The sequence below is a fragment of the Nomia melanderi genome, chromosome 1, assembly GCF_051020985.1.
Source record: "Nomia melanderi isolate GNS246 chromosome 1, iyNomMela1, whole genome shotgun sequence".
Classification (NCBI taxonomy): Eukaryota; Metazoa; Arthropoda; class Insecta; order Hymenoptera; family Halictidae; genus Nomia; species Nomia melanderi.
In genome coordinates, this window is record NC_134999.1 from 22,493,502 (window position 1) to 22,519,295 (window position 25,794).

Here is a 25,794-nt window from a genome sequence, read left to right on the forward strand (position 1 = left end):
GGGGTTGATTTCTGAAGGTCTTTTTAGACAGTGATTTACGTGCCAATGGATTGCTGACGTTCTGCTGATTCACGATCTCAGAAATTCACTGGCACTATATTTGACAAGATAAGACTAAATTTACTGCAATTGAAATTTTCTTCACTACATGTGTAACCTTCTCAATCATAGTACCGATGGAATGTTGAGATTCTTCTGATTAAAATGAGTCGAAACTCGATAGGAATCGGAGCAGTTTCACAGATGTCATGTAATTCACGAAACTAAAGGCTCGTTTCCATCGAATCGTAAAACTAGTCCGATTCCTATCGTGTTTGTACTCATTTTAATCAGCAGAACGTCAGCAATCCATTGGCACTAAATTTAAGAAGGCAAGACTAAATTACTGCAATTGGAATTTCCTTTATATGTTTAACGTTACCTTCTCAATCATAGTACCAATAGATTGCTGACATTTTTCTGATCAAAATGAGTCGAAACACGACGTAAATCAGATTAGTTTCATCAATTTAAGATGTCATGTAATTCACGAAACTAAAGGCTCGTTTCCATCGAATCGTAAAACTAGTCCGATTCCTATCGTGTTTGTACTCATTTTAATCAGCAGAACGTCAGCAATCCATTGGCACTAAATTTAAGAAGGCAAGACTAAATTACTGCAATTGGAATTTCCTTTATATGTTTAACGTTACCTTCTCAATCATAGTACCAATAGATTGCTGACATTTTTCTGATCAAAATGAGTCGAAACACGACGTAAATCAGATTAGTTTCATCAATTTAATCGAAACTGAATAGTTAATTACAATATGATACCTGTCATATTAACGTTTTTCTTTTTCACATTGAATTTGTCTATTCGAAACGATAAATAAATAAAATCTAAAGTATTTAATACAATCGGCAATATAAACTATAACAGAAAGTATTGAAAATAGAATTATAATATTAATAATAATAATTATAATTATAATTATTAATATTCTTTGCACAGATTAATTATACAATTAACCAGAAAGTCGAAAAGTTAACTGACGAAACGTTATTAAATTTAAAAAATAATTTCGACCGTTTCCAAAGTATTTTTGGACATCCTCGATAAAAATAGTGTTAAGAGAAATCAGATATTTGCTTGAAGCCGGCAAAAGCAACACTGTTTGTTATTACCTCGAAGAATTACGCGTTTCATGTGCTGCTAATTATAAATTCCTTAGTAGTGAGTAAGCTGCCGCGGCAATTTTATTTGCTCAGGAGAGTTTATGGTTGCATTTCGGTAACGAAAGAGTCTACGCAAAAATTCTTTTCTCTTTTTCTCAATAGACGTTCGGTACATTCTTGTAGATCGTTGTAAATATAATGGAACTTTTGTAATTTGAATTACAAGGGAAATGTCTTTGTATTATAAACGTTTCATTTTCTACAGTTTTTGAGTTGGAAGGAATTAATTTATTAAAAGAAGCTTTGTCACTTAGGTGATTATTTAATATAATGATTGTTATTTTAACTAAAAACATTCATCACTAGAAAAATAATATTCCTTTCAACCTAACCTAAAAATCAAACACTCCACACCTCATAACAAACCTCCCATTTACATCAGAAACTCTCCTCACTGATCCACTCTTATCGCAACACCCTATGTAATTTTCTCGGAATCGCGCGTCCTTCCTGACACGAATTCAGATCGTTCTGATCCCGCCGAGCACAGCTCCGCTGCGAGCCCATTATTTCCCCGTGTCATAGCGCGGCAGACAAAGTTCACCGGGACAGGCTAGCGTAATGCGCTTAATTAAAGTTGTTTCAACTCGTTAAGATCGGGACGGACAGCGCGTTATGTACGCGGCCCGACACTTTTCATCGTTCTCATCGAGTCTTTCTCTTCTTCCGTAATTGTCCTCGACGATTCCCTTATTCTATTCTCGTCCGTCGAGTCCAGTGGCAATTTGTTGGCTTCTTTCCTTGGTAGTGTGAGTTTCTTTTTTTTAACTTGTTAATTGTTGAAGTTGTAGTTAATTGAGTTGTACAATTAAATTGTTTGAAGAGTAATGGTTAGTTTATTGGAGAGTTTGGATAGTGGAGGTTTAATATATAAAACTATGGAAGTTAAGTTGTAGTTAATTGAGTTGTACAATTAAATTATTTGAAGATTAATGCTTATTTTATTGGTGAGTTTGGATAGTGGAGATTTAATATATGAAATATGATGAGAATATTTGTTATATTCAATAAATTCATTCTCCCTAGTTGTGGAATTTAGTTTTAGTTAATTGAGTTGTACAATTAAATTACTTAAGGATCAATACTTATTTTATTGGTGAGTTTGGATAGTGGAGATTTAATGTATAAGACACCATGAGAATATTTATTACATATAGTAATTCCAATTCTCCATTTACAGTTGAATTTGGATAGTTCATATTTAATACATAAAAAATCATGAACATATTCAAACGGATCTATTATTTAACCTAACACTTTCATGGACCAACATACTTTAATTATGATAAAACAAAGTATGTTCTAAATACATTTTATTTAAATAACTTATTCGTATAACTGGTTGATATTTGTTTAATAAATGATGTCTAAATAAATAGATAACTAAGTAACTGAGTAATTGAGTAACTAAGTAACTAAGGAACTAAGTAACTAAGTAACTAAGTGACTAAGTAACTAAGTAACTAAGTAACTAAGTGACTAAGTGACTAAGTAACTAAGTAACTAAGTAATTAAGTAACTAAGTAACTAAGTAATTAAGTAATTAAGTAATTAAGTAACTAAGTAACTAAGTAATTAAGTAACTAAGTAACTAAATAAGCAACTAAGTAACTAAATAAGCAACTAAGTAACTAATTAACTAAGTGACTAAGTGACTAAGTAACTAAGTAACTAAATAACTAAATAACTAAATAAATACATAAATACATAAATAAATAACTAAATAAATACATAAATACATAAATAAATAACTAAATAACTAAATAAATACATAAATACATAAATAAATAACTAAATAAATACATAACTAAATAAATAAATAAAATTCATTTTACACAACCCCAAACAAATTTCTCGTTCACCTCCTTCCTGGACCACAATATCTCAACTGACTTCCAAGACTCCAATATTCTCCTACCAATTCGAAGTCTCTTTCTAAACGTGTCGCACCGAGAAATCGACGGGTGTTGTCAGTTCGCTGTATGGTCATGTAGGACAGGCGCAGCCCGGTTGAGTTACTACGCCTCCTCGGATTTCATCGGCCGGTAATTCAAATCCCGATTAATTCGGTGAGCTTCAACGACCTGGAGCCAGGGGGCTTCGCGTTAGAAACGAATTTCGCTAATCCAGTCCGGCAACGACGACGTAGGTCGTTTCACTTCGCAACCTGCTCCACTTAATCTAGGATTGAGATAAGAATTTATGAATCTAGTGTATTTGGCGAGAAATGAAAAATTAGGTTGAAGTGATGATGGAAATATTGATTTTGGAATGTGAATAGGTGTTGAATAAGAAAGGGTGGGTTTAGTTTTCTTGTAGTGTGTTGTTTGTTTTTTAGTGGGTTATATGGACTAATAGTTTGACTACTAGGTTCAATGGACTACTAGTTTAGCTACTAGGTTCACTGGACTACTAGTTTATCTACTAGGTTCACTGGACTACTAGTTTATCTACTAGGTTCACTGGACTACTAGTTTATCTACTAGGTTAAATGGACTAATAATTTAACTACTGGGTTGAATGGACTACTAGTTTAACTACTAGGTTAAATGGACTACTAGTTTAACTGCTAGGTTCGTTGAAGTAGTAGTTTAATTACTAGGTTCAATGGACTATTAATTTAACTACTGGGTTCAGTGAAGTAGTAGTTTAATTACTAGGTTCAACGAAGTAGTTTAAGTAGTTTAACTACTAGGTTAAATGGACTAATAATTTAACTGCTGGGTTCAATGAACTAGTAGTTTAATTATTAGGTTCAACGAAGTAGTTTAAGTAGTTTAACTAATGGGTTCAATGAAGTAGTTTAAGTAGTTCAACTAATGGGTTCAATGAAATAGTTTAAGTAGTTCAACTAATGGGTTCAATGAAGTAGTTTTACTACTAGGTTCAATGAACTACTAGGTTAACAGAACTAGTAGCTTCTACTACTAGGTTCAATAAACTAGTAGCTTCTACTACTAGGTTCAATAAACTAGTAGCTCCTACTACTAGGTTCAATGAACTACTAATTTAACCACTAGGTTCAATGAACAAGTAACTTAATTACCAGATTAAATGAACCAGTATCTAACTACTGTCAAACCAACTAGTACCTTATTAATATTAAAATTAATCAACAATATACAGTCGTTTATTTAAACGATGATAATTTATTATTTTTCGTTGTCAACACAAACTTCGTTTTTTTAAAAATATCTTTTATTAAATATATATATATTTCTATCATATACACGCACATCCATGAAGTTCACATCAGTATTAACCTACACGTCCACAAACATAAAATTCAATTATTTTTAATACGATCTACATGACGTGAATTCAAGCACAATCATGGTACACCATGACACCGTGACGCGTCTACAAATATTAAATTCAATTATTTTTAATACGATCTACATGACGTGAATTCAAGCACAATCATGGTACACCATAACACCATGACGTAAGGGCGCACGAATTACGCAGGCTCGCGTTTAAAAACGAGGAATCCTTTTCTCACGTTCCTACCGCACGTTACGCCTCCGCGCGAGGCATACCCACTAATTTATCACGACCCATGACTCCGGACGAAGATCACGGCTGAAGAACGAGAGGGCGATGCAGGACGGGGGGGCGGGGGGAGTGGGGGAGGACAAGAAGCGGCCCAGAAGAAAAATAATCCCGGCGGTCCCGAGAACACCGACCGGTTTCTTCTCGTCCCTGCCCTCCCCTCCAGGCCACTTATTTTTCTCGGCCGCCGTCGCTGCCGGCGCACGGTGCTGACGCCTGTCGACTGAACCCCGAAATTCGATTGTGAGAGTAAGAATTCGTGAGGATTTTTTCCTTTCGAATGGAGGAGTAATTGCTATACCGATGGAATGTTGAGATCGCGCTGATTAAAATGAGCCCAAACACGATAGGAATCGGACTAGTTTTTCGATTTCATGGAAACACGCCTTTAGTTTCGTTAATTATGTTAACTTGGTAAATGTAGTCCGATTCACGTCGTGTTTGGACTCGTTTTAATCGGCACAGTCTCAGCAATTCAATGGCACTATGTTTGAGAAGGTAAGGTTAAAATTAGTGCAATTGAAATTTTCTTCATTGCGTGTTTAACTTTAGGTTCCCAATCATAGTATCGATGGAATGTTAAGATTTTTTTCGTTAAAATGAGCCCAAACACGATAGGAATCGGACTAGTTTTACGATTCAGTATAATTAGCGACATTTAAGGCTCGTTTCCATGACATCGTAAAACTAGACCGAATTATATCGTGTTTGGGCTCATTTTAATCAGAAAAATTCCAGGAATCCAACGGTAGTACATATGAGAAGGTAAGATCGAAACGAATGAAATTGACATTTCCATTATCACATGTTTATATTTGCAAAACAAATTGGGATAATATAAATTGATAAAGAATAGAAAGTTCATTTATTTAACCTTTTTAATTCCATAAATATTTATTTCTCTAAGAAGTGACATTAATCTCTTAAATAATGATATTTCAATGATAATATTGTTATTACTCTTATTATAGTATGCTTATTATTTTAATAAAAATTATAATAATATATAATTTATAGCAACCATTAAATATTATATTTATTCAATATATATTATAATCCACAGTATGTATCAAAATATTTTATTATTTTCTGTTCAAAAATTTCAAAGAGTCATATGTACGTACCTCTTAAAATATAGAATGTGTATCAAAATATTTTATTATTTTCTATTCAAAAATTTCAAAGAGTCACATGTATGTACCTCTTAAAATAAATACACACAGAAATAATGTCTGCGAAAATGCATGATCCACATAAATCTCATGGAAACATGAAAGTATTCGCACGACAGGGAAAAGTAATTTTCTAAAAGAAACGTTAAATTGATTTTATTCCTAGAAACTTCTGCGAGTATTATTTCAATAAGTAATTGTTATTACCGTATAATTGACTGCGGTGAAATCGCAATTACAGAAAGCACGTAATTGAGCAAGCGAGAAGTAGTGATATATAATATAATTAGTTCCAGTAAACCGGCACCTATTAATTATTTAATAAACATGAATGATTCTTATACGTTAATCTCACCACAGCACCGTTCAGCAACCAATTACCATGGTTCCGACTCATAAAATCATTTAATCAGGTATTAAGCGTAATAGAACAATCTTCTTAAATAAAAACCAGTGAAAGTCCACTCGGTACGTAAACAATGCAATGGGAAACAATAAGGTCACGCAGTTTGATTATTCAAGAAAGTTGGAAATATAATGTACTCACATTCTGTTTGGTCCGATGCATATTTTAAGAAGAAAGCAAGCTCTATTGATATAAAGTCAACTGAATGGTTCATAAACATTCATTAAGCCAATGCGAAACAAGATATAGTTAATTACAGTAGAATACGTTTCACAAAATTATTTATTTTCAAAGTCACTTTGACTGTATGGTAATTTTAATATTAATAATTGGTGTACGTACTAGAATAAGATTTCTGTAAACGTATGTAATTTGACAGGTCTGAATAGAAAAGGGTACTGTTAACCTATAAACTGGAACATATTTTCTTAGTGTTAATAGAATTATTGAGCAATTAATATAAATAGTAATAAAAATTATAACAAGTATAATATAACTTTTAAAATATTGGATGTCACATAATTTGTGATTAATGTAATGTAAACTTTTTATTTGTAACTAGTTAATATTTAGTATCTTAAAAAATGCCAGTACTTTTTTCAATTTAAAATTGGCTAACAGAAATTGTGTAGAGAGTCATTAGGAAAGTAATTAGAGAAATGAAAAATTATAAATTAATAATTTATTGGAGAAAAAAATGAAAATTATATTTACATAATATAATAAGTGATACTACAAGAATAATAAGTCATTTAAATTCAAATTAATTAATCATAATTAATGACAAACCATTCCACCAATTACACTCGAGAAATCCATCACAAGCCAATTAATACAATGATTCTCTTACCCTCGAGAAATCCATCACAAGCCAATTAATACAATGATTCTCTTACCCTCACGAAATTATAACCTCACAATTACAATCAATTAATCACGCAATTAATTTTAACCGACATTCCTCTTTCTCTGTTCTCCGCACAGGCATGGCGGCCGCCGGTCTTGAGGTGCGCGAGGCTGGACGAGCGCTGCGGGTACAAACGGAAGCGCCGCATCTCGTTTCCATGGGAAGCGGTCGTTTGTCAACGGCGGTGACCCTGCATCCTTTGCCCGAAGGTATGGTACAGTGCAATTACGCGAGCCGAAGGCAGTGCCTGCCGCACGGATTCTTTTGTGACTCGGCTAATTGGAATTAGAGACGCTATAGTAACACGGAAATCATTCGCGTGCCTTCGCGTTGTAACAAAGGGATGTTCAACGCAGGGGTCACGTGATTTGCTGAACCGTTCAGCTGACACCGGGACTACCGAATCGGACGAAGTTTCTTGTGCGGCGAGGTTAGGTTTGCGGTAGAATTACCGGGTGGATTGAAATGACCAATTTCACGTGCCTTTTACAATGATTGCAACGGCGCAGACAGTTTTTTAAGAAATGGTTGAAGACAGGGATTTCAAAGTGATGTGCGTGTTAAATGTAAATGTGTGATGAAGGGAATATGAAGTTTGTTGATTTTGGTTGTAGGTTGTTGAGTATGGTGTAAGTGGATTGCTGAGATCGCGCTGATTAAAATGAGCCCAAACACGATAGGAGTCGGACTAGATTTGCAGATTTGGTGTAATTCACGAGACTAAAGGCGCGTTTCCATGAAATCGATGAAATAGTCCGATTTATGTCGTGTTTGGACTCATTTTAATCAGCGCAATCTCAGCAATCCATTGGTACTACATTTGAAGAGGTAAGTTTAAAATTATTGCAATTGAAATTTTCTTGATTGCATCTTCAATCTAACTTTCTTAATCATAGTACGAATGGAATATTGAGATTGTCCTGATTAAAATGAGTCCAAACACGACATAATTCGGACGATTTCATCGATTTCATGGAAACGCGCCTTTAGTTTCGTGAATTACACTAAATCCGTAAATCTAGTCCGATTCCCATCGTGTTTGGGCTCATTTTAATCGGCACGATCTCAGAAATTCAAAAATTCATTAAAATCAGCAACACGTCGGTGTCCCAACCTTAAGTTAATAATTGTCAAGTTGAATTTTTCAACTTTTTTCGTTGGCTGGACACATTATAGAGTATAGATTATAATGTAGACGTAAAACACATTCCATTTCATGGCGTTAGTCACGAGAAAGTCTGCTAGAGAACACTTGCCCATTCAGTTCGTTGTATCATGAAGAAATTGAGGCAGCAACGTTTCCTAGATAGCGTTGCCGCCATAGCCGGCTGTGATTCATCAATTTTAATCCGTGATTCGAACACGTAATTCCAACTGATAAAGCCTAATTGCAGTAGCCGAGATTCAACGCCGGAGATTCATATGACGCGTTACGCAAATCCGGTTGAAGCCTCTCCCAGAATCAATTGGAAACTATAAATAGTTGATGGTTTCGTTTAAATATGATATTAATGCTTGGAGATGTTTGTATGTTTTTTGGATGTTTCGTGGTTGAGCTTTGGATAGATTCGTGAGAAAAATAATATTTTGAATATAATATATGGTACACGATATATAATATATAATATATAATATATAATATATAATATATATTATATTATACATAATATATATTATATTATACATAATATATATTATATTATATCAAGAATGCAATATAATATATATTACATAATATATGATATATTATTATATATTACATATTATATATTATACAATACAATAACACAACTAAATAATACAAAACAAACTATTAAGAAATCATGTGGCAACTTTCATAATTAGAAACGATCCCTTTGATCACTTTGTTTAGTTAAACCAAACTAAACAGTATTTCTCGGACGCGTCAAATTCCATTTGATTTCTATGTCATGAGGTTAGGAAACTGCGCAATTCGAAGGAGGCATTGTTATCGCCTCGTATTGATACACCGATCTGCGGAACGTTAGGCGGGTCTGTTCACGGTGATAGGCGGTTGTATCATCGCCTCGGGAAACTACAATAGTTACGAAATTTCAGCTTCCTCTGCGAAGCCCGCCTTTATTAACATAATCGCGGACTATCCGTGCGATTCGACGCGGATGCAAATATTTGTAGTTGGCAGACTCCCTTCCGGTTTCGACACCGGCCTACAGTCGCGTTCAAAAGATAATACATTGTTTTTGGTACTTTTATTTAAATTTATAATAATTATTAAATTTACAATTATTAAATTTATAATTATTAAATTTATAATTATTCAATTTGTAATTATTCAATTTGTAATAAATTAAATTTATAACAATCATTCAATTTATAATAAATTAAATTTATAACAATTATTCAATTTATAATAAATTAGATTTATAACAATCATTCAATTTATAATAAATTAAATTTATAACAATTATTGAATTTAAAACAATTATTAAATTTATAATAATTATTATATTTATAACAATTATTATATTTATAACAATTGTTGAATTTATAACAATTGTTAAATTTATAATAATTATTAAATTTATAAAAATTACTAAATTTATAATAAATTAAATTTACAACAGTTATTAAATTTAATATAATATAATAATTATTACATTTATATTAAATTTATAAGAAATTCATACGAAATTAAATTTACAACAATTGTTAAATTTATATTAAATTGAAAAGAAATTAAATTTGCAATAATGATTAAATTTATATTAAATTGATAAGAAATAATAATAATAATAATAAGCTTTATAAAAAATTAAATGTACAATAATTATTAAATTTATATTAAATGTACAATAATTATTAAATTTACATAAAATTCACAAGAAATCAAATTTATAATAATTATTAAACTTCTGTCAAATCATAAAATGATATATTGTTGCGTTTATTCATATTTAGAAATTTACAGAAATTTTCTTTTTATTTTATTAAATTATTCACCATATATTAAATAATATTTAACAATAAATTTAATAAACATTATACACATTCTATAAAATTATTCACATTTAGAAATTTACAGAAACTTTCTTTTTATTTTATTAAATTATTCACCATATATTAAATGATATTTGACAATAAATATAATAAACATTATACACATTCTATAAAACAACTGCAAGAAATTTACAAAAATTTTCTTTTATTTTTATTAAATTATTCACTATATATTTAATAATATTGAATAATAAATATAATAAATATTATACACCCCCTATAAAAAACCGCAAGAAATATCCAGAAATTTTCTTTTTATTTCATAAAATTATTCACCATATATTAAATAATATTTAATAATAAATAGAATAATAAAATATAATAAATTTAATAATATATTCAAATTCCATCATCGCGATGAAACACGCTGTTGCGAGGGGCCCCTCATGCGTCCAGGTTCGTACAGCCCTGACTGTACAGGCGTGTGTGCATTTACGCAGCGCAGCCGTGTATACAATAAAACGGCACGGGCGTAAAACCCGGCGATTACCGTGCCGGAAAAATCCGGCCGACAGAAGAAAGCGTTTTCCTCGGAGGTGTTCCGTGATGCGGAAATTACAAAGGGCGAGATAAGAAAATAATCCCTAGATAACGACAGGGTCGTCCTGTAATGGAGGGAAATTTGTCGGGTACGCTTCCCTTTTTCTCCCTTTCATCCTCGCGGCATCGGAATCCGCGGTATGGGGGTAATCTGGATTCTAGGATTCAACGACGGCAAACATTCCGCGCGTATATTCTTTATGGTGATTGTGTTTGTACCATGATCTCTATGGGGTGATAAGAAAATATTGGTAACAGCTATTGCAGATGTAACTGGAGGAGTTTGTAATGGTTGTAGTGATGCTGGTTTGAATTTATTGGTTTTGAGTTTTGAAAGTGAAATTTAAGCGAGCAGGAAAGCAGGGGGAAGTTGTTTTTGAAAATTGATGTGAAAGTAGTGTAAGTGGATTGCTGAGATTGTGCCGATTAAAATGAGTACAAACACGAAGGGTATCGGATTACTTTTTGGATTTCATGGAAACGAGCCTTTAGTTTAGCGACTTACGTTAAATCTGTAAAACTGGTCCGATTCCTATCGTGTTTGGATTCATTTTAATCAGCGCAATCTCAGCAATTCAGTAGCACTATGTTTGAGAATATAAGGTTTAAAGTTAGAAAGTGCAATTAAAATTTTCTTCATTACATGTGTAACTTTAGGTTCTCAATCATAGTATTGATGGATTGTTGAGATTTTTCTCGTTAAAATGAGTACAGACACGACGTAAATCGGACTACTTTTTCAATTTCATGAAAACTAGCCTTTAACTTCGAAATTACATTAAATCTGTGAACCTAGTCCGATTCCCATCGTGTTTGGACTCATTTTAATCAGCGCAATCTCAGCAATCCACTAGCACTACATTTGAGAATATAAAATTAAAATTATTGCAATCGATATTTTCTTGACTATATCTTTAATCTAAATACTTTAGATAGAATCTCACAAAAAATGTTGTCCTAAACATACATCCAACATATGTTTATTCTTTTAATAATTTCAAAAAGAGAGTATCAGGAATCGGTGATTTTGAATCTCCCTATAGTATTTAATTCTAATTCAACAAGGATTCGAGGTTTCCAGCGGTAGCTCGGATCGTTTGCCTCGCGGTTCACCCGAGGTCTCCTGCGTTCGTTAACTTAGCTGGCGCGTCTCGCGTCAGAAATAAACTTCGCGCAAAGTCGCTTCTCGTGAAGCAACGCATTTACCGAGACAGGAGAATTTTGTTTCGCGTTTCCGGAAACACCTTTCGCCTTCCTGAAACTTGTGAAACTGGATCGCGTGTGTTCCAGCGAATGCAAATCTGTAGTTGTTCAAACAAACGTTGCTTGCAGTTGAAAAAGAAAAGCAGGGTTTACGAAGTTTCATTTTTGAAAGATGGCTTACAACAGTTTCAAAATAAGTGGTCCGTTTACTGAGAAAAACGTGAACAGTTCAAGGCATGTTCTATGGTTGTTGGTATTTTTTGAGAATATTAAATACCATTATATTAAATATTATCTAGTCATAAATTTCATTTTTTAAAAGAAGACTTACAGCGGTTTCAAAATAAGTGGCCCATTTACTGATAAAAACGTGAACAGTTCAAGGCATGTTCTATGGTTGTTGGTATTTTTTGAGAATATTAAATACTATTATATTAAATATTACCTAGTCATAAATTTCAATTTTAAAAGAAGGCTTACAGCGGTTTCAAAATACGTGGTCCGTTTACTGAATAAAACGGTGAAAAATTTTGGGCATATTCTATGGCATTTTCAGTTCCTAAGATATTAAATATTACTTAATCATAAATCTCATTTTTTTTCAAATGTGATATCTCATTTCTTTTAAAAAAATGTACTTACAGCATTTTCAAAATAAACGTCCATGTACTAAAAAATGGTGAATAATTCTAAACATATTCTATGGTATTTTCATTTTTTAAAAATATTAAGTATTATTATATTAAATATTAGCTAATAATAAATCTCATTTTTCTAAATAATCAACAAAAAAGATATTAAATATTATCTAATAATAAATCTTATTTTCCAAAAAATCGAAAATTCAGAAATCAAGAAACAAAAAATTCAGAAACCAATCAATCAAAAATTCACAACTCAACAAATCGAAAATTCAGAAGTCACCAAATCGAAAATTACACCGTTCTCAAAACGGTCCATTTACTACAATCCTATGGCATTTCTATTTTTTACGATATTAAACATTGCCTAATAATAAATCTTATTCCAAAAAATCAAAAATTCAGAATCAAACAAATGAAAAATTAAAAAACCACCAAATCGAAAATCACACCATTCCCGAAACCGTCCACGCGACGCCTCGGTGCCGGTGTATAAATGGCGTAAAGGCGTTTACTCTGCCGAAGGGGGAGCCGAGGAGAGGACAGTAACCCATGAGGAACGTTCTGTCTCATAAGCGCGGTACGTTGTACTTAAATATAGTCGGTGCATACGAACGACCGAGCGGGAGTGGGGGAAAAGGGCGAAAGAGGAGGGGGAGGGGGCAATATAAATTATTGCATGAGTCAATCCTCAAAGTGACCGTGTATTTTCAGGCGACGCTGCTTTTTCTCGGCATCCTATTATTCTCTTTTAGCTCGGCCACGTTGCTCGAAAATGGTTTACTGCTGGGCCACCCTGTGGGCGTTGGATGGAGTTTGGTTGATGTGTGGTCAATTTTTGGGATGGTTTTTAATTTTTAGGGGTTGGTTTTGAGGGGTAGAGATTGAGGGAAGGTTTTTGAGTTGATGATGGATTGTTTTTGAATGTTTGGTGTTGGGGAAATATTTTTAAATATTTGGAGTTGGAAAGATATTTTTAAATATTTGAAGTTGGGAAGATATTTTTAAATATTTGAAGTTGGGAAGATATTTTTAAATATTTGAAGTTAGGAAGATATTTTTAAATATTTGAAGTTGGGAAAATATTTGTTAATGTTCAAAGCTGATAAAATATTTGTGAATATTCAAAGTTAATAAAATATTTGTAAATATTTTTGTAGAATAATAGTATATATATGTCTAATACTATATGTAAAATATTAAGTGTAGATAGTCAGGAATTTAGCAGGTATAATTATTTGAAGATAGATACCTTGAATAAGTACCCTGAATGTAACATCATTCCTTCGAATCCCCAATGGAGACGTGGGGTACGTCCTTGGTTGGTAATCCGACGATCTCGAGTTCGTCGAGTCCCCCTCTTCGATCACACTCCCGTTTTTCTTCTTCCTATTTGAACTCTTCTCAATTTTTATTGTACATAAATTACCTAAATTTCTATCATACAATTATTATTCTCAATAATATTAATTTCCATAGAAAAATTCAAACTTCTCTCCTATTCGAAGTTCAAAACAAATCTCCTCGGTTATATCAATTGGTCTATGATCTATTTATTATCCTCCTTTCAGTATTGTTCAGAATTTACCCTACTTCCATCATATAAATTATCCATTAATAATTAATTTCCATAGAAAAATTCAAAGTTCTCTCCTATCCAAAATTCAAACATCTCTCCTATGCAAAATTCAAAACAATCTCTTCTCAATTATCAATTAGCCTATGATGATCTATTTGTCCTCTTCTCAGTACTGTACAAAATTATCCTACTTCTATCACACAAATATTCTAAATAATTCATCTCTATAGAAAAATTCAAAGTTTTCTCCTATCCAAAATTAAAAACAATTCTCTCCATTATCAATTGGTCTGTGATCCGATTATATCCTCTTCTCAGTATTGTAGACAAACTACCTCACTTCTATCACACAATTACTCTCAATAATTAATTTCCATAGAACAATTCGAAATTCTCTAAACAATTCTCTCCGTTATTAATAATTGGTCTATGATCCAATTATCCTCTTCTCAGTATTGTACACAACTACCTTAATTCTATCATACAATTATAATTCTCAATAATTCATTTCAATAGAAAAATTCATACTTCTATCCAAAATTCGAACTTCTCCCCTATCTAAAATTCAAAATTCTATCCAAAATTCAAAACTTCTATCTATAAAAATCAAAACGATTATCAATTAGCCTATGATGATCTATTGTCCTCCTTTCAGTACTGTTCATAATTACCCTACTTCCATCATATAAATTATCCTCAATAATTAATTTCCATAGAAAAATTCAAACTTCTCTCCCATCCAAAATTCAAGTCAATCTTCTCTATTATCAATTATCTCATAACCACCATTAATCGCGCAACGAAAGTGCAAACCTTGCTCGCCAATTAGCCTTCCATTACCCACAATGCATAGCTTCGCGAGCGAAATCCCGGTCGATCGTTGCATCGGCGCACGGTTGCGTTCACCCGATCCGCCGGATAGATACTGACAAAAACCGATCTCTACCTGCGGCCTCGACCGTTGAACGAAACGACCGCCAGGAAGTGATCTTCCTGTTTCGCGTTTTCAGCTCGTAACCCGGCCGACGTCATTGTTTGGCTAGCTTTTAACGCGTTTCACCGGCTCGAGCCACCGATCACCGGAGGCATTGTACCGGGGAAGACGGTTTGTCACTTTGACGGAACGTGACGGGGTTAATGTGTCTTAATGAGTTTGGAGTTGAGATGTCAATCTTGTTTACTTTGGGAATATTATATATAGATATAAATGTAGTATGATGTAATGTAATGTAGCATAATATAATGTAATATGAATGTAATATAATATAATATAAGTATAATATAACAGAATATAATGTAATATCAGTAATTATTAAAGTCAAATAAAAAGTCATCCTTGTATTTACCCACATTATTTTTTAAAATCAAATAAAAAATCATTGTTGTATTCACCAATATTATTTTTCAAAATTAAATAGAAAATCATTCTTGTATTCATCAACATTATTTTTAAAAATCAAATAAAAAATCTTACTATTCACTATCTTATTGTTGTATTCACTAACATTATGTTTTAAAATCAAATAAAAAATCATTCTTGTATTCACCAACATTACGTTTCAAAATTAAATAAAAAATCACTCTTGCATTCACCAACATTATTTTTTAAAATTAAATAAAAATCATTGTTACATTCATCAATATTATTTTTCAAGATCAAATAAAAAAAAAATCATTGCATTCACCAACATTCTTTCTCTATGAGTCTATCCCCTGGCAATTATGTTAACAGTCATCATTTCGAAATACCAAGGAAGCAGTTCTAAATCACCATTAGCATTAAGGTTACCAGCGAGAGAGGGAAACCAGAAGGAAAATAAACGGTCAACCAATTAAATCGCCGTTGAATCGGACATTGATGATTATCAGTGTACGCCAATGTATACTACGTCTACTATTTTCTCGCGTATTCTCACGTCGAGTATTTCTTAATGTTTATCGCAACAGGAACACGATTTACATAGTGCGATCGCAAGATATTCTCGTCTGTTTTTCGAGTGGCTGTGTTAAAGTTGTTCTTGTGATATTTATTAACAATTTGTTGATGAGTTTTAAATTGTTTTGGGGGGATTGGTGGCTGATCGATGATTTAATTTTTTATTTTGTTGTTTGGTTGTTTGGTGACTTGGTGACTTGGTAAATTGATAAATTGGTAAATTGGTAAATTGGTGAATTGATGAATTGGTGACTTGGTTATTTGGTGACTGGCTGATTTGTTTATTTGGTAACTTGGTAAATTGGTAAATTGGTGAATTAATAAATCGGTGATTTGGTTATTTGGTGACTTGGTGACTTGGTGACTTGGTGACTTGGTGAATTGGTTATTTGGTAATTTGGTGACTTAGTGACTTTGTGACTTCTGAATACTAACTCATATTTATCCTAATCATTAGATACAATATTTACTAACAAATAAGTTGTCTATAACTATTTAGAGTGAGTGATCTATTAATAGATCACTGGGACTTAATGGGTTAATATGATTGCAAATTATTGTTGGAATACATGTACAAATGGATCTCAATATTAAAACTACCATGGGTCAACTCTGACCCATTTTAGACGTATTGTTCATCATCGAAATAGAATTACAATTGGAAACTAAAATATTAATATGATCGCAAATTATTGCTAGAATATATGTACAAATGGATCTCAATATTAAAACCGCCATGGGTCAAATGTGACCTATTTTGAAATTATTACTTTGCAAATATTTAAAAAATGACAAGGCTTTTGGGAAATAAGATATTAATATGCTTGAAAGTTATTGTTGGAATATATTTACAAATGGATCTTAATACTGAAACTACCATGGGTCAAATTTGACCAATTTTGAAATTATTACTTTACAAATATTTAAAAGATGGCAAGGCTTTTGGGAAATAAGATATTAATACGTTTGAAAATTATTATTGTGTTACATGTACAAATGAATCTTGATATTAAAACTACCATGGGTCAAATTTGACCCATTTTGGAATTGTTGCTTTACAAGAATTTAAATGACGATAAGACTTTCGGGAAATAAAATATTTATATGATCGCAAATTATTATTGAAATATACGTACAAATGGCTCTCAATAATAAAACCACCATGGGTCAAATCTGACCCATGTCATCACCAAATCACCCAGACTCAACGCGTTAATAATTCAATACCCACAATCCACTTGTGCCCAACGGCAGAGCGAAGCGGTCGAGGAGACTCGCCCCGACTCGAGTATATTTCGAACGCGGCGCGGCGGAAGCTTTTCCAAAAAGACCGAAAATCCACGGGAGTGCACGACCGCGCCAAAACTAAATATAACCGCGCGGTCCTTTGTAGAATGCGCGGCGATCCGCTCGGCGGCGGCGCGGGCGCGCGCGCGCTTCGTCTTTATTTCGCGGCCGGCAAACGGGTTCCTTCCGTTCCGAGCGGAAACGCGAGACGCGTTCGTTCCGGGGCTGCGGGACGAGTCGATGTATAGACCGGGTACATTAGGAGTTCGTGTGTATGTAGATGTAGAGGGACTTGTTAACCGTTTGATCGTGGGAGTATAGTTGGTGAAATTTAGAGTATGAAGTAATAGTACGAGTTTAATTTTGTTTTGTTGAATTGTAACGAGGTGCATCGGTGAAGGAAGTAGTGTTTGATATTGTTTTTGTTGAAGGTGTCAAAAGACATTATGTAATGTAATATAATATAATATATATGTCAATATTATATATATATATATATACATATATATTATTGTTAATTATATAATCACTAATTGTTAGTGAAATTTAAACGAGTATAATTTAAAGTATTTTTGTTTTGTTAAACATTAACGAGGTGCATCAGTTAAGGAAGTAACATTCAACACTGTTTTTGTTGAAGGTGTCAAAAGGCATTATATAATATAATATAGTATAATAATAATAAGAAATATAATATATAAAGAATGATATAATAGTGTATAATATACTCTATCAATATAATATAATATAATAACAATAAATATAATATATAAAAAATTATATAAAATATATGTAATACACTGTAATATAGTATATAATGTAATATGATAAAAATTAGGTAGCTTCAATAGGTACCATGATTGCAACGTTCTTCCTTTGAACCTGCAATGGAGACGTGGACTAACTCCTTGACTAGTAATCCGAGGATCTTGTGTTCTAGTCCCATCTTGGATCAGTCAGTTTTTCTTTTTTCTATTGTCCTAGATAAATTACCCTATTTCTATCGCATAAAATTATTCTTAATAATTAAGTCTCCATAGAAAAATTCAAAGTTCTCCTATCCAAAGTTCCAAACAATTCCCTCCATTACCAAATTGGTCTATGATATCCGGTGTTAATATCCTCTTCTCAGTATTGTAACATAATTACCTTAATTTTAACATACAATTAATTATTCTCAATAATGAATTTCCATAGAAAAATTTATTCTGATAATCATTCCACAAAACAAATCATTAATAGTACATTTACAGAGCTCCTTTAAATAAAGTAAACATTTGTTCCACAAACACAATAAATTAAAAAACTCCCATGAAACTACATTCTCCAAGAAAAATTCAAAATCCAGAAACAGAGAAGGACTTTCCAACATTTAAATATTGTCATAATTACAAAAATAATACATTAACACAATAAATAAAAATAATTTAAAAAAACAATTATTCAAAATAATACATAAATACAATAAATAAAAAATTCCCAGAAATACACATTTCTCAAAAAAACTTCAAAATTCCAACATTTATGTATTGTCATAATATTTATAAAAATAATACAAACATTTCTCCCAAATCACCATAAACAAAAAAAACAATCCTACACCACAACGGCAGACAATAATTCTCTCGAATGACCACAATTAGATACCGCTTGCTCGGAGTTTCCGTCGACTATAAACAAACAATTCATCGCGGTGGGTATCACTTGCGCAACGAGGCAAAAGTTATCGGAAGAATTTATTATTAGAGGACCGGCGGCCGGGTCATCCGCATTCCCGGGATTCTCGGGGACGATTGCGCATCCGGATCTGTTTCACTTTCTGAAAAATTATTGGCCGCTGTGTAAACATTGTGCGACGGGAACAGTGTTGTGTGAACAGAGAATTTTCGGTTAATGGAGATATTGAGAGACAGTGACAGTTGTGATATAGCAAATGTGAACATGAGGAGTTTCAGTATTCGGATGGTTGGAGGAATGAATGTCATGTGACCCTTAACCTCTTGATGTAGTTTGAGACTGATCACAACAACCAGTACCATGTTTGAGAAAGTAAGATTGAAATTAATGACATCAAAGCAATGCCGCACGCATTGAATATACTCGTGCAATAAAAAAATTTCAATTGTTAATTTTAATCTTACCTTCTCAAACATAGTGCCACTGAATTGCTGAAATTCTGCCGGTTAAAACGAGCCCAAACACGATAGGAATCGGACTAGTTTTACACAACCTAGTGTAATTCACGAAATTAAGGCCCATTTCCATGAAATCGAAAAACTAGTCCGATTCCTATCGAGTTTGCACTCATTTTAATCAGCGCGATCTCAGCAATCCACCGGCACTATATTTGAGAAGGTAAGGTTAAACATGCAATAAACAAAATTCCCGGGATTCTCGGGAACGATTGCGCGTCGGATCTGTTTCACTCTCGATTCACCACCTGGGTACACTGCGCGCCGGTTCCTGAAAAATTCTTGGCCGCTGTGTAAATATTGTGCGATGGGAACAGTGTTTTTACGGTTTTTAACCCTTCGGTTTAAAATATCGTGTTGGGCGTGTGATGATTTTTACCGGAATCTGGGCGTAAATATTAGTGGATTCTTTTGAATCTGAATGGAATATTAACTTTTGTTATTATTTATTGTATTTTGAAGTATAAGTGTGTATATTATATATAATAAAATAAAATATAAAATATATAGAGTTATAAGATATATAAAATATAAAATGTATAAAATATAAAATATATAAAATATATCAAACATATGCACATATACATATATTACATATTTTATATATTTATTATATATTTTATATTCTATATATTTTATCAAATATATAAAATATATCAAATGTAAAATATATCAAACATAAAATATATAGAATACAAAATATATAAAATATCAAATATATCAAATATAAAATATATCAAACATAAAATGTATAGAATACAAAATATATAGAATATAATAATAATAAAATAATAAATAATAAAACTACTAAAGAAACCCCAGTATCAGCAAACATTATAAATTAAAAAATCTCTTACCCAATTTCCTAACCAAAAAATAATATAACAATGTTGTACCATTGGTACCATTGGCAATAACACTGTCAACACTTCACTCCACACCATAAACCCAATCACAGAATCGTCCATGGTTCTACTTAAATCGCAACGAAGAATCCAACTGAATCAATATTTACATTTATTATTTAATATATTTATTTATCTTTTTGCTTCCAGGCAAGGTGATCCTCGGGTCCAGCCGAGAGGCGGACATTTCCGTGGTTGGCACGAACGTCGAGTCCATTCATTGCGCGATTGAAAACAATAACGGCGTGGTCACTCTTCACCCCATAAATGGAAGCACGGCAGTCGATGGTGTACCGATAAATTCGCCAGTGAGACTCGCTCAAGGTGAGACCTTGACTCAAATACGAATGCACGGGTCCGTGGCTCCTCGAGAAGCCACTTTTTGGTCAGGCCGAGCTTGTGGGTTTCGGTTTGACAGGTTTGATGTGTTGATCGGTTTGTGGTGTTATGGGGTAACCCATGGGAGTACACAGTTGGCTTGGGAAACATGGTTTTGTGGGAGCTTTTTTACTCATTGTGTTTATGGGACAAATGTTTATTTTATTTTATGGTGTTTTGTAATGTATTATTTTTATAAATATTATGACAATATAATATTATGGCAATATTTAAATATTGGTATTTTGAAGTTTTTTTTTAGAAACCTGTTTTTCTGGGAATTTTTTTTGTTTATTGTGTTTATGGTTTGTAATGTATTATTAATGTATTATTAAATTTAATGTATTATTTTTATAAATATTATGACAATATAATATTGTGGCAATATTTAAATGTTGGGAAGTCTTTCTCTGGTTCTGGATTTTGAATTTTCCTTGGGAAATGTATATTTTCTTGTAGTTTTTTTATTTATTGTGTTTATGGAACAAGTGTTTATTTTGAGGTGTTTTGAAACCACAAATAAACACTACATAAACTGTTGCTACAAAACAAAACTGAACAGAATTTTAAAAAATATCCTGCATCTCCACAAATGTACAAGATAATTTCCAAATCGTTCAAAATCATCATACTAATCTAACTGCAGAACACAAGAAAGTAAAGCACAATGAATATAATTTCCCAAATGAAAAATAAAGAATTCTCCTAAAACATAGCAGAGAATACTCAAAATTGCAAAGTTAACCTCACCAAAACAATCAATATTATTGTCCAACAATCAATATTTACATCAATTTATTAACAATCACTATTTACATAAAATCATTATCAATCAATATCCATCTCAAAACAACAAAGTAACCTCACCAAAACCTCACCAAACACCCTTTGCTAACCCCATCACTTTTTCCAGGCTGCATGCTGTCAATCGGCAGGTCCAACTACATGCGTTTCAACCACCCAGCAGAAGCGAAGCAACTGAGATCAGTCCTGCCACACTCCAGAATCTCAATGGCGCCCATAAGCTTCCTCCTGCCGGACAGCAGCCAGGAGAACTATCCCCTGGAACGAAAACCCCCCGTAGCCCCCAGGAAATCCCCACGCAACTCTTGCTCAGACGATGAGATAGGGTTCCTGGGCAAGCTCACCAAGTTCGAGATGCTGTCAAAGCAGAACAGGAACAACTGCGTCTCTCCAAAGGTGTTCCCAGCAGGCGCCATCACCACCAACGTCCCAGCAGACCAGATCCTAGGCCACTCTAGGTCATCCAGTCTAATCTCCCTAAAAAACAACAACAACAACAACTCTCCGTTACAGAACCTAACCAATCTAGAAAGAAGCCGCTCCAACACACCGTCCTTCAATTCGCCTCCATCCTTCTTGAACACGTCTGGCTGCTTCTCTCCGAATCATTGTACTGATGAGAACCGTCAGAGAGAATCCAGACCTAGATCCAACACGCCCAATCAAATTCAAATGTACTCTGCGGCTGAGTCTTATCTGAAGAGCTACAAGCCTTATTACAGAGAGAACAATGAGAATAATCAGAGTCCTCAGAGTAATCAGAGTGCGAAGAGCACAGGAAGCCAAGGAGACCTGATGTCCAGGAGCCTGACGTGCCAAAGGTCAGACTTGGAAGACGCAAACCTGAGGGACTATGACATGAGCCAGAGCTTGATTGTTACTAAGACGACCACTACTGAGTATCTTCAGTTGGAGAAGTTTGGCTCGAATCCCAGTATTTGTAGCAATAACAATGGGAGCTTGCGGAATGTCAGTGGACAGGGCTTTGGGTCCAACCCGAATATCAAGAGGATCCAGCCACCAAGTCCAGCATTCAACCGGAACCCAAAGTACAATGATCCTAAGAGGAGCTTTGGCAGAGTGAAGAGTCCCACGCTCAGTACTGAGAGTTGTTCGTTGGAGGAGCTGAGGGAGAGGCAGGTGGAGGCTGAGAATAAGCGCAGGGAGGCAGAGAGCAGGAGGAAGCTGGCGCAGGAGGAGAGGCTGAGGGAGCAGGAGGTGGAGCGGCAGGAGAAGATGAGGCTGGAGGAGATTCTTGCCATGTGTGCAGAGTATGAGAGGCAGAGTGCTGCTGAGAAGCCGAGGCAGCCTAATAGGTAGACGTCTGGGAGGGTGTACTGTGATTGACCTTCAACCTGTTGACGTAGTGTGAGACTCGTGATGAGAATGTTTTGGGATAATGGAGATATTGAGAGTCAGTGACAGTTGTGATGTGGCAAATGTGAATATCAGGAGTTTGAGTGTTCCAATGGTTGGAGGAATGAATGTCATGTGACCTATAACCTTTTGACGTAGTTTGGGATTTGTGATGAGAATGTTTTGGGATAATGGGGATATTGAGAGTCAGTGACAGTTGTGATTGGCAAATGTGAATATGAGGAGTTTGAGTGTTCGGATGGTTGGAGGAATGAATGTCATGTGACCCTTAACCCCTTGATGTAGTTTGAGACTGATCACAACAACCAGTACCATGTTTGAGAAAGTAAGATTGAAATTAATGACATCAAAGCAATGCCGCACGCATTGAATATACTCGTGCAATAAAAAAATTTCAATTGTTAATTTTAATCTTACCTTCTCAAACATAGTGCCAGTGAATTGCTGAGATTCTGCTGATTAAAATGAGTCCAAACACGACATAAATCGGACTACTTTTACCAACTTACCATAATTAACGAAACTAAAGGTTCGTTTACATGAAATTGAAAAACTAGTCCGACACCCATCATGTTGGTACTCATTTTAATCAGCGCGATCTCAGCAATCCACTGACACTATATTTAAGAAGAAATTCTCTTCACTGCATATTCACCTTCTCAAACGTGCCAACAGATCAATCACAAACCACTCCAACCTTCAAAACCACCTCCACCCAAAACAAACTCACAATTCTAACAACCCCCTTTCACCCCTTAGAATCAAAACCAACGGCTCGCTGCCCCGCGACAAGAGGCTCGGCTACAACTCGCCGTTCGATAGCCCCAGGAGCCCGTCGAAAACGCAGTCGCACTTCTCCTTCGACACGAGCAAGCAGTCGAATTCCACGTCGTACGAGAACGTATGCGTGCAGAACTCGAAGGTGATCTTCCAGAACGGCAACTCTCCAGGCAATCGGCGCCTGGCGACTCAACAACCAGATAGTCAAACGAGCAGCCAAAATCATCATCAAACCACGCCGAACAACAATCAATCGATGAAGTGGCCGAACGTGCTTGGCAACGGGGACTACAGTTTCTCCGGCTCGATCTCGCAGGCACGTGGCCCGGGCTACGAGACCGCGACGATCGAGCACTCACCGTTAAACAATAACAATAACAACGGTTACAACGAGGGCAAGGAGTCGTCCGCGTACGGGACGATCCAGCTGAACGGCGCGCGGATCAGCGCCCAGCCGAACAACGCGCGCAGCTACGAGAACTCGGCCGGCAACGTCAGCCTATACGAGAACGTGGCGGTCCCGCCGACCGGCCAGAACAATCAGAATCATTCCATACCAAAGAAGAACGGCCAGCCGGCGAACTCATGCGAGATGATCGAGAACAAGCTCGCGATATCGAACGACGACCTTCTCGAGGCCATCGAGCAGCTGTCGATGCTCTCCAAGTCCAAGGAGATATGCATGATCCCGAAGAAGAACAACTCCGAGATGGACAACGCGAAGTCGAACGAGGCGAAGGCGGACAAGGAGAGGAAGGAGCTCGAGGAGGAGGACAGGAGGAAGTACATCGAGTTCCTGCAGAACGAGAAGCTCCATATTCTGGGGAACATGGACGCGCTGAAGAGGAGCGTCGCGGATATTGAGATTCAGGAGGAGGAGATCAGTAGAGAGGTTCGTGTGGGGTGAGGGTAATCTGCTCGGGAAATTTTTTTAATTCAGCTGATATTAAGATTCAGGAGGAGGAGATTAGTAGAGAGGTTCGTGGATCGTGTGAGGTGATTGTCGGTTAAGTTATAGGAAGTCTGCTCGGGTAAATTTTAATTGAGTAGGTTTGGAATGAATTTGTTGATCACTGGTTTGTAGAGGAAAGGAAACTTGCAATGGAGAAAATTTTAATTGTTGGAATTTTAATCTTATCTTCTGGGGTGTAGTACTGATGGATTGCTGAGTTTTTTCTCGTTAGAATGAGTCCAAACACGATGGGAATCGACCCAGTTTTACGATTTCATGAAAACCAACCTTTAATTTGATTAATTACATGAAATCGGTAAAATTAGTTCGATTCCTATCGTGTTTGCACTCATTTTAATCGGCACAATCTCAGCAATTGACTGGTACTACATTTGAGAAGGTATATAGTTTTAGTATATAGTTTGGTTTAACAACCAACTTACTATAGCATGATAATAAAGTAATATCTAATTGTCAGTTTAATAATGGACATAAAATGAAATTAAAATTAAATTATTATATTATTTATCATATATATTACTACATTATACAGAAATTACATTTCATAATGGACATATAATGAAGTACAGATAGTCATATCACTTTTTCAAACAGCTATTCTAATCATAAATCTGAAGAATGAAGTCCCAGTAAATATAAAATGTAAAATTATCTCATTGTCAATATAAGATGACGTGGACTTGGACGTCAGCAAGAACTAGCAGCTATTGAATTTTAAATGCCATAGAACTACGTCAGCAGCTATACATCAATATATTAAAACTGATCAGTAATATATTTTTTTATATTTTTAAAATTGAAAATTGTATATTATCCTTGAAGATTTAATAAGGATTTGCTTATTCTAAAGTAATCAGTTTCAGTTTTGTTATTTCCAAAGTAGAATCTTAAAAATTGAAAATTGT

General features: G+C 34.3%; 1 protein-coding gene and 2 long non-coding RNA genes across 29 annotated transcripts in view; 1 reads left to right on the plus strand and 2 right to left on the minus strand.

Moving 5' to 3' along the window:
• Positions 1-25,794, plus strand: part of LOC116433269 (uncharacterized) — a 115,038-nt gene that overhangs the window by 49,983 nt on the left and 39,261 nt on the right. For 21 of the 27 annotated variants that reach the window (XR_012998334.1, XR_012998336.1, XR_012998335.1 and 18 more), the window contains 4 exons: positions 7,333-7,464; positions 20,728-20,901; positions 21,869-23,075; positions 23,896-24,808. Coding sequence is in view for 15 of the 27 variants with exons in the window: in XM_076366500.1 (XP_076222615.1) it covers positions 7,333-7,464; positions 20,728-20,901; positions 21,869-23,075; positions 23,896-24,808 (2,426 nt within the window). In the remaining 12 variants the exon portion in view is untranslated. Of the gene's footprint in view, positions 1-7,332; positions 7,465-17,662; positions 17,753-17,772; positions 17,929-19,262; positions 19,530-20,727; positions 20,902-21,868; positions 23,076-23,895; positions 24,809-25,794 lie in introns of those variants that run through there. The other 6 variants (XM_076366529.1, XM_076366520.1, XM_076366528.1 and 3 more) reach the window with 6 other exon arrangements.
• Positions 1-25,794, minus strand: part of LOC143174422 (uncharacterized) — a 94,749-nt gene that overhangs the window by 49,972 nt on the left and 18,983 nt on the right. The gene's annotated exons all lie outside the window — the stretch shown is intronic.
• On the minus strand, positions 3,064-15,218 carry LOC143174430 (uncharacterized). Its single transcript, XR_012998383.1, has 3 exons — positions 15,071-15,218; positions 13,931-14,067; positions 3,064-3,399 (listed from the first exon to the last, which is right to left on the minus strand). It is a non-coding gene; the product is annotated as an uncharacterized LOC143174430 (long non-coding RNA).